Genomic DNA, 10,442 nt, shown 5'->3' with positions numbered 1-10,442 from the left:
TCTGCCTCCCTCCCCTCTCCTCTTTCGCCTTCAAATCCTGTTGCAGGAGAGGGAGCTGCAGGGAGCGGGGAGGGGCGGGGACTGGGCCGGAGAGGGCCGGGTCAGTCAAATCAAGGTCTTTGAAACAAGGTTAGTAGACGTCTTAAAAAAATAAATAAATGGTGCGACACAGAGTAGAAACGCAAACACAGAAACAAAGCATTGAAAAAAAAAGAAGTTATTTTTTGGAGCCATGCTGTTTCATGGACATTTGGTTTTGATGCCTCATTGTAACCATGCGACTACAGGGAGACGGATGCGTTTAGAATCATTGTGAATATCATCTTAAAATCTAGAATTCTTCAATTTGAAGAGCTGGAGGAATTTAAAATTGCTAAAATTATGCTTAAGGCATCTAATAAACTGCTACCTGCGCTCATGCAGAGCATGTTTTCTGAAAGAGACGGGGGATAGAACTTAAGGGATTACTCAAACTTAAGGATTTATAGTTTACCGACAACAAGAAAGAGCTTTTGTATTTCAATTCATGTGGTAAAATTATGGAACAGGTTAAAGTCAAATTCAATTTAAAAGGAAATATAAGGAGTTAAATAGAAGGATTTTCACTAGATATAGAAATATGGGTGAGAGATGACACTAATGTTTATATGTAAATTTAGGCTAAAGCATGTGAGTGTGTGGGTATGGATGTATATACTTAGACATATGTAAACCCAGACAAAATGGAACATTAACCTTTTTATTTTTGATTTGATTTATTAATGAGGGTCCATTTGAAATACTGTGTGAGTTTATGGGGTTGGACTTCATAAATCTCTCACTTCTTCCTACTCCTTTGCGAGCATGTCAAGATTACTGTGGTACAAAAATATATCTTTTGCATTCCTTGTTCTTGTGCATGATTTTATACTACTGTCATGTTTGAAATAAATAAATTAATTAAATAAACGATACCAACTTTTGGGGTGTTTAACGATTTATCTGATCTTTTCTTGATTAGGTGGCCTAAATCCAAAGTCAGGAAAATTATTTCAAATGTTGCTGTTTCCGTCAAGTGTTTCTGTTGCGACACGTCAAAATGCGTGTTAAAAAACCCCCAAAACAACAACAACCGTGCGAGAGCACGCTCATTCCCAAAGAACAACTGAGGGTGTTTTCACACTTCAACGGCTGGTTTTCTTGGTTCGGTCGGGGGACCAAAATTGCAACATTTGCTGCATTTCCAGCCGGCTCACTTTCACACTGCATTGTGTCAAAGCGAGCCAAACCCCTTGAGCAACCTGTTTACCCTGTGGTGGTCAGTCTATGTGTGGAAATGAACTCTCGTGCTTCGTGAACAACTCTCGCGCAATTGGAGCCGGATGACATTGACAGTTTGGAAAGTACCAATCAGGAAAGAGTGATTTCACTGGCGTCGTGAGCGAATCTCCGTATTCCCAGCTTGTCAGCTGACTTGGTTCTTTGGGCCGAACCGAGGCCTGACCAACAGCAGCAACCTCACATCATGGCACTGCCCCCACAGGCTGGACCAGTAGAAACTTCACTTTGTCTCCATGGAACAGGGTAAATCTGGACTCATCTGTCCTTCTTTCATTGGTCCAGAGTCACAAGCTTTATTCTCTCCATCGCAGATTGAACCTTTACCTCCTGGATAAGCCTCCCTTGTCAGCGGTTTTCTTAAGGCTGCACGGCCTTTTTGGTCTGGCTGCTCTTCCTTTCACTTTTTCTGTTTTTTGTTTTGTTTTGTTTTTTAATGCAATCAAAGGAAATCACTGTCAGCACTTTGGCCTATATATAAACCAAAATAAATACTCAAAAAAGGATGAACACACCGTTAGCAGCTGTGAAACACAATTTCACACTTTTATAGGGACACAACAAACGAGATGCGCTGCGTTTACGATGATGAGCCCTAGAGGAAGTAGAGGTAGCAGGTTTCTCAAAATATGCTCACTATGATCACATTAGAGAAGTTGAAGTGGTCTTGTTGTCTCTAAGCACTACTCTGTGTCCCCTGATAGCAGGTTTCTTATGGATTTCCTCATGCACAGTTTGAAATAATAAAGACAGTCACAGCCATCTTGTTGGTATATAGTATATATAGTATATAGGTATATATAGTTCTCTTATTGCTCTTTTTCTTTGCAGGAAGAACAAATTGTGGTCGCTAGCATATAAGAAAAAGCTTAATAAACTGCCTAAATGAACTTAGCCGAACTTTTAAAGTGACACAAAAATCTTGATATTTCCTTTTTTTTCCCCCTACAAAATTGATGTTTACAATCCAATGTTATCTGGCAAACATATCTATCACTTTTTACACCTTTGTAAAAAAAAAAAAAAAGATTCTAAACCTCACGGAGATCATGGCGTACGTTCTGACGATGGAAAAGAAGGAGTTTAACAAGGAAATCGTGGGTTACATTTCGTTATTCAGCAGGAGTATTGCAATTATTTTCTGAAACTGTTTTAAACACTATCTTTTTTTTTGTTGTTTTTTTGCGGTTATCCCTCACAGTGATGACCAAGGGGATGGAATCAGAGAAAGACACTCCCTCCTGGAGAGGCAACAAATGTACAGCACGAGACTAATCTGCTCACTGATTGTTCGGGATCTACGAGCCGCCGCCACGCAGCCGCAGGAAGTAAAGAAGCGCAGCGGCTTCACATTTCTGGCAACGATTTAGTGGTTATCCAGTTTGGTTTCTTGTTCATGGAACAACTTCCATGCATCCTCAGACAGCAGCGAAGTGTTGGAATGTATAGTGAACTGTATCCTGCATCTTGAACGGAGGAATTGGAAGCTATAAGAGTTCACACAATTAATTTTTTTTGATAACTGCATTATTGGTGGAAGTGTTATACAGAGTCAACTTTTTAAAATTATTCCTATGTTATTCCCTCATCAAAAACACACTGGGAGTGTTGCTTTGATTCTTTCCTGCGTGTTTGAGAAATCTTCTCCATGGCAACCCTTCGGCTGCGCAAAACACTTGGGTAGACCCAGCTCCGCCTTTGAGGACGAAGCTCCTCCTCTGAGCTGAAGTTTCCAAGCAACCACTCCTCCTCTAAGCTCCTTCAGACTAGCCAGCAGCAATTAGCATACTTCTGGTAAAACTTTGCATCTAAATGTTGTTAAAGGATTAACAGAGGAGCCGTGTTGTGATGACTTCCAGAAGGCCGTGTTTCAAAAGTAGCAGGAGTTTCTTAAAGAGACAGAGGCCCAACTTCAAGGTGTTCAATTACAAAGTCAGATTTGTTTTAAGTCACAGTTGATACAGCTGAATGTATCACAATTACTTGACTGTGTTGTAAAATGGCACTATGTGCTTGGAAAACACATAATACTGCTTCTTTAAAAGTGAATACATCGTACATTTTTTGACAAATATTTGAATGAATACTAAAGAAACATGTACCAGCTGTGTACTTGCTTTGTTAGTGCATTTTTTTTATTATTATTATTTCAGTACTTTTTCTGTTTCTAATCGAAACAAACCAGTCGTTTTCATGTCCGAGGTGCGTTTTATTGAATTTTTTTTACGCTCCATAATCTAAAGGGCAACCTCATCTTCCAGAATTAAATATTGATCCCAATTCCTTTGCACCTCTTTGTCTCCTTCTGTAGGAAGGGAGGTGTGGGAGGGGGGCAGACGGTGCAGAAGGAGCACACCCATTGGCTGTGAACTTGGGTCCCCCTCCCACACTCACCCCTCTCTGTCTCTCCTCCTCTGCATCAGTCCCTCTCTTTTGGCTATCCATCCTTACCCCACCCTAACCCGACGATCACACACCCCCTTCCCCGCTTCTAGCTATGTCTGCAAGCGTTCCTATGGCAACTGTCGCACTGCCTGCCTAGCAACAAGCTTTATCCTTTCATTGGGAAAAAAAATGAGGGGGGAACAGAATAAGCATAAGAGGGGGATGTTGGGGTTGCAGCTTTTTTTTTTTTTTTGCTTTGGGTGTGTGAGGATGGTAGCACACCAGCAGCGTGTTGCAGTGGATCCACTGAATCACTCCCTTCTACACCTGCAGCAATAATCATGCTTAAAACCCTCTGATAGAAATTCTCTTCTATTATTAACCATATAACAGTGCATATTAAACTGATTAAATTGTTACAAAATGTATCAAAATAACCAAAGAAGACCCCAGATAAAAGCAGCTTATTAGACTGAATATTCTGCATTTTTATTATATAGTTGCATCCTATTTATAGAAAGGAATCTGTTTTTCCTGCATCTATATTTGTTGGCTCTGTAGATTATCCTGAATAGAAATTCCTCACAAATAATGCCACCTTCCCAAAAATAATGGGCAATGTCAATTTTTCCCAAAAGTGATTTTTAAAATTTCTTTTCCCCCCAAATCATATTTTGGCAAAAATTGACTTAGGCCATTATGTTAGGGAGGTGGTGCTATATTTAATATATATTTATATATATTACTTCTTATTTGTCTGTATATGTTTATACTTGAAGCAGGACTTCTTTTTTCAGTCTTATTTTGATTAATGAGGTTGAAAATGGTAATTAAAAAATAAACAAAATTATCTTTTTGCCACTCAGATGTAGCAACGCTAAAGGGAACATCATTGCTGCCCTCTGCTGATTGCCTTGAGACATTTTCTTCTTCACCTTCGAGGTTAGGGTGGTATGCAATCTGGAATTTCCTGTTTAAGAGTCAATACTGTTTAAAGAACAACAACAAACAGATCAGATTTGTGTGGCAGTAGGCCAAAATGATAATTGATACTTTGAGAAACTTTCCCAGAAGTCATTGTTCACACCATCCACTCAAACTCTCCTCCAGCTGGTGAAAAATCAATGTCTTCTGTTCTGAGGGTCTGTAACCGGGACGGTTGAGTAACAGCAGACACTCATTTCTGTCTTTGTCTGGTTGGCAGTCGGCCCGCATCGCCTCCTGCAGAGACTGTAAACCTGCCAAGTGTGCAACCTCTCCTCACTTCCTGCGCCCGTCAGCACGTATCAGCCAAAATCTTTACCTTTACCCAGCATCAGAGACTCTCGATCTGGTTCATTATTTTTGGGGTCGCTGATGCCTATCGAAAGGGGTCAGAAGGCGAGGCTGGATAGAAATACAATACCGCGGTGTGATCCTTGTGATTAATTCACCCTCACGACACAGAATATGTCAAATCCATTTATTGGTTATAAATATGAAAATGCACAGAAACACAGTGGAGACTGGATCAAATGGTAACAAAGAAATGGGATAAAAAACAAAACAGTCACAAACAAAAACTGTACAAGCTGCGGTGTTTGTCCTGAAGCGAATGTTTTAACGCGTAACAAGTCGGAGCAAACCTGAATAGAAATGTTTCAGAAAGCCTGAGGGACATGTGAGTTGTGTTTTGCTTTCTGCTAGTTAATGAGTTAATCTCATGGTGCATTCACTGTTTATGTCTGATTGTGCTTCATTGAGTGTCAAATAAAATTACTTCATCTACCTTCGGCGGTGTCAGGCAATAGTGTGCTTCAAAAGCTTCAAAGCTGTCATTGACTGCCTTTCCATTGACCTTATAATTGCACAGATCGAAATTCTGAAAATAAATTTGCTTACAGAAAACAAGCCAATTTAGGAGAGACAAAAAGCTAACTTTTAATGGTAAAATGTTTTACCGTTATGATTAGGCGGTTTTTCAATTTGTATATTTCGCAGAACTGCAGTGGAAAGACTTTTTTTCGACATCGCACGAGTCGCGTGATCAACAGCCAGATGTTGCTACTGCCGGGAAAGATGAAGAAGACGACAGGAAGTGGTAGGAGGATGATGTTTTTGAATGGCTTGTTGCTCAAACAAACATATCCACCGCGTTTCTTATTTGATGGAAACGGCGCGATTGCAAAATTGTGTTCTTTCGACATTAGCGGAATGTCGACAAAGTTTGGCCCACATTTGTAATGGAAATGCGTCTCGCTTTGTGATATGTTTGAGTGTGTGTTGTTGGCCGTGACAGTGTTTTACTTTGCATACATCAACAGACAAGACTCACATTTATGAGCAACGGAGATCACAGCAGGTTGTTGTTAAACAGCAGATAATACGAGTGTTAAAAAGACGTAATCTATCAGACTCTGGGTCAGTTCACCAGCTCACCACTTCGCACCCATACTGTAGCACATGTGGTCATTATTTCATACCCATAGAAAAAAAACAGCAATCGGTGCTCAGTTAATTCAAGAAAGTTAGATCATTTTGTTTGTAGTTTCATAACTTATGAAAAGAAAGTCATAAAATGCAAAAATTTCACATCTAATTTACTTTATTTAACTTTACATTATTTCCTGAACTCAGATTAAGACATACAGTTCAGGCAAAATAACCCTAATCAACTTTCTGTTGATAGATAACCTCATTTTCTTTTTGTAAAAGTCTAGCTAGAATTAAAAATAACTTTAAATGTCAAATCTTGTGCAAAATAACCCCCTGGTGGGTACAAATAAACAAAACATCCTGCCATAGATGACACCATTTTGTACCTGATTTTTCTTTTTTTGTCAGGTATGAAATGATCCAAAACACAATGGCACGAAATGGCTGTGAGGCCAAATGACGCAACACTCTGCGTTTGAGAACAACGGAGAACTATTTAAACATGAAAGTCTTTCTGAATGCCGGGTCAAGCCCTGTATTGCTGTTTTTCTCTCCTAAATGTTCTTACAAGTCCGTGCATTAGCAAACAACATCTAACCCCCTCGGTCCGTCAGTTGATTTTTGACATGAGCTGCTCTGTGAAAAGCTTCTTCAGCTGAGCCACCTCCTCAGAGAGGGAGCTGAGCTGAGATTTCAGGTAAGTGTTCTCATGCTGATACTGGACGTCACTTTGTCCGGGCGTGGGAGGAGAATGGAGGTTACAGCCGCCAGTAGAAGTACTGTAATGAAGAGTCTGTCTCTCCTTCCGGCATTCCTCCCTTTCCAGTTGCTGGACCCAGGAGCCGGGACAATGCCCCGCTCCTACTTCGCCTCCGCTCGACCCTTTCCTGGTCTCCCGAGGGCTGCGTCTTACGCTGGCATTGTCGCAACCGATGTCGAGGCCCTCCCCATTCCCGGGGGTCTTGAAACGTAGCTTGTGTGGAAGGTTTTTCATCCCCTCTGCTTGGTCCGGCTTCCCGATGGCGAGTGCCGCAGAGTGGTGGACATCGCCCGGTGACTGCTGGAGGTCATAACCCATCTCTTCCACTTGGTGCGGTGAAAATTTCCCATGGTCGCCGAAGCGTTCGTCAAAAAAGATGGGGCTGCCCACACTCGACCCTCCTGGCGTAGAAAACCCAGAGTCCTCTGAGATGTTGCCAGCCTCTCTCAAGCTCCTGGTGCCTGACTGGCCTAAGTGGTTGTTGGGATTTGAGCTTTGAGGGCCTCCATCACCTCTGTGGGGATAATATTGGGGAGTCGGGTTTGGAAGATTATGTTGAGGAGCTCCAGCGAGCGGTAGAATCTGTGTGTTGGACGGATCTTTAATCAAGCCGAAGCGGAACTTCAGAGCCAGGAGCTCTGCCCTAAGTCGGGCATTCTCCTCCAGCAAAGCGAGCACCCGGCTCTCCAGGACCATGTCGTTCACTCTCCGCTTCTCTCGAGAACGTTTGGCTGCCTCGTTGTTCTTCCTCCTTTTGTCCCAGTAGCTTTCGTCCTTTTTGTCCTGGGGGATGAACTCGCGCTTGCGCCGGGCGGTGGTGGCAGCTGGACTCTCTTTGCGCTTGACTGCAGAAGTGCGACCCAGCAGGGAGCGGGCAAGCAGGTTGCCGGAGGTCAGTATGGACACGGCTTCATCCGTGAAGGACAGAGGACCCTCAGGTCCGCTGGAAGGCGCCGCAGCGGCCGAATCCAATGTCTGGAGAATGGGCAACTCCTGCTGGCCCCTCACACCCTGGGACTCCTCCTCCAACATCATACCAGGAACTGAGAACAGTGGAGAACAGCTGAGGGCGGAATGGACTTCACTCAACTCTCAGGAACTCTTATAGCTGGAAAATGCTGCAGCACTGCCACCTAGCGGGAAAAGAGGAGAATTGTACTTGTTATGCAAGAGTCATTACAACACAATATTATGTAACCCTATCACATCTCTGGAACAAAATAGGAGCAGCTTGTACCACCTCCTTAAAAGCTTTATTACCTGTCCAATATGAGGTAACACTCAGATATAGCCATCACATTTATTATTTTTTAGGGGGAGGGTGGAATTCACACAACCCTGATCTCCACACAATAAAATAAAATCTATCTATATATTTTGCTTTTTAAAATATTATTATATATTTTTTTGTTGTTGTTTGTTTTCACAATTGTAAAAACATCTATCATCTCGAGCCTTTACTGTAAACCAGCTTAATTATTATCGCTAATGAGCCAGAATCACGTAATTGCTGAGCGGCTTCCGGTCGGTGTGAGCTCATCATGCCTCTCCGTCCGGCACTGCTGACCCACATGTCTCAGTAACAGGAACATACCGATCTTACGTCGCGCCACTGCTAACTATACCTGAACTGTTTTCGCGCCTCATCACTGAAATCTGACACATTTCATCCGCAGATTCGCTCCGCTCAAACCGGTTAAAGGGAGAGAGAAACGAAAACAAACAAACAAACGAACAAAAAACAATAAAGTAAGGCGTTTCAACTTTTTGAAATAGCGCAGAAAAATAAATAAAAATACTTTTTTTACGCTTGGATTTAACGTTTACGGAATGTCAACGAACCATCAAGTTAAAAGTGAAGGTTGTTGAACAGAAGATGTCTGAGTGAGTCAAAGGGTAAAAACAAGAAACAACCTACCTGACTTCAATGTGTCCAGTCCTCTCGGAATAACCTCCTCTTAAAAATCATATATTTCCCCTCCCCACTCAGAAAGAAACTGCTTCCTCTTGCCTTCCACTCCGGTTAAATAAAGCAGACTGCCTCACCGCAGTAACTTAATATTATTATTCATCGGCGTGGAGCCGGAGCGCCTCCACTCTGCTCTACGTGGAATGCCGCAGCTCCTATTTGTAACGAGGAGTTCACCTCGGGTCGGAGCCTATCCTCGCCTGAACCAGCGGGACCCTGTGTGTGTGTGTGCGTGTGTGTATGTGTGTGTGTGTGTGTTTCTGAGTCCGCCTCCATCCCGGACCCCTCGCTCCCTTTCCTTCCCCCCTATCTTCCCCATCCGTCCTATCCACGCGCACATATCATATCCCTCATCGTCGCCATCATCACCGTCGTCATCCGACCTCACACGCCACGCCCACTCTGATAATCCTGTCGTAACAGTTAGATAATTTAGGGCCTTTCTCTCTCTCCCCCCTCCCTAGAAACGTCGACCGGAGAGGGAGAAAGTGGAGCCGCAGTCTTAACTTTTTAAAATTTATTCTGTTATTTTTTTGAGCCTTTCTTATCTCATGGCTGAATCCATCCGACTCAGCAGGTCACCCGAAGGAACCAAATTGTCTAATTTGTTGTCTAAACAGAAGCGTTTGACCCTCAGGGGAAACGTACTCATCAAATCTGGTCGGCAAAAACAGGTGAAGTCTGGAACTTCCGGAAAGACGATGATGTTTTCGGAAGTGACTTCAATAAATGGGAAATGTGACGGAGGTTATTAAAATGGCTTTATTAGGCCTGATATACTTGGAGCAGCAGTTACCATATTAAAATAAGTTAATCTTTTGTTGCAGTTGAGTAGTAGATGAGGCGCAAAGTGTAAAAATGGAGTCCCAAGCTGCACAGTAAAAAAAGAAAAAGAACATCAATATTTTTGGTTTATTTATTATGTCACGGAGAACAAAAATGTGGGTCATCACCCTGTTATTCATACATTTCAAAACATTCCAAATTAAATATTTAATTCACAGGGTTTAAAATTAGTTTAAACAATCTAAACATTTAGCTTTCAAATCAAATATTTAATTAGGAAACTAAATATTTAGCATGCAAACCAAATATTTAGTTACAAACTAAATATTTAATTCCCAAGCTAATCATTTAGTTTGTAAAAAAATACATATATATATTTAGCTGCCTGACTAAATGTTTAATTTGAAAGCTAATTATTTAGTTTGCAATCTAAATGTTTGGTTTGCAAATTAAATATTTATTTAGGAAGCTAAATGTTTAATTTTCAGAATAAATATTCAATTTAGGAAGCTAAATATCTAGGTTGCAAACTAAATATTTAGTTCCCAACTAAGTCTGAGATAAATATTTAGTTTACAGACTAATATAGAGGAGCCATGTTGTGACGGCTTCCTAAAGATGGAGCTTCAGTAAGAGCAGGAGTTTTTAAAGAGACAGAGGACAGAGGCCCAATTTCAGGACGTTAAATTTCAAAGATAAGCTTCTTTTAAGCCACATTTGATACATACAGCATTTTCATAACGGTTGAAGTTAATATAGTTACTTGATTGTGCTATAAAATGTGGTTGGACAGCACATAATACTGTCTCT

At 41.5% G+C, this 10,442-nt stretch overlaps 1 protein-coding gene across 1 annotated transcript; it reads right to left on the bottom strand.

Moving 5' to 3' along the window:
• Positions 1-5,150: 5,150 nt before the first annotated feature.
• nfil3-6 (nuclear factor, interleukin 3 regulated, member 6) lies at positions 5,151-9,496 on the bottom strand. The gene is made up of 2 exons (XM_044099343.1): positions 8,796-9,496; positions 5,151-8,010 (listed from the first exon to the last, which is right to left on the bottom strand). Exon 2 carries the CDS (start codon positions 7,910-7,912, stop codon positions 6,728-6,730), a length of 1,185 nt encoding a protein of 394 aa, XP_043955278.1. The 5' UTR covers positions 7,913-8,010; positions 8,796-9,496; the 3' UTR covers positions 5,151-6,727.
• Positions 9,497-10,442: the final 946 nt, after the last annotated feature.

Source organism: Gambusia affinis, linkage group LG19 (genome assembly GCF_019740435.1).
Source record: "Gambusia affinis linkage group LG19, SWU_Gaff_1.0, whole genome shotgun sequence".
Lineage (NCBI taxonomy): Eukaryota > Metazoa > Chordata > Actinopteri > Cyprinodontiformes > Poeciliidae > Gambusia > Gambusia affinis.
The sequence above is the reverse complement of the archived record's forward strand: the minus strand, read 5'-3'. Positions and strand labels throughout refer to the sequence as shown.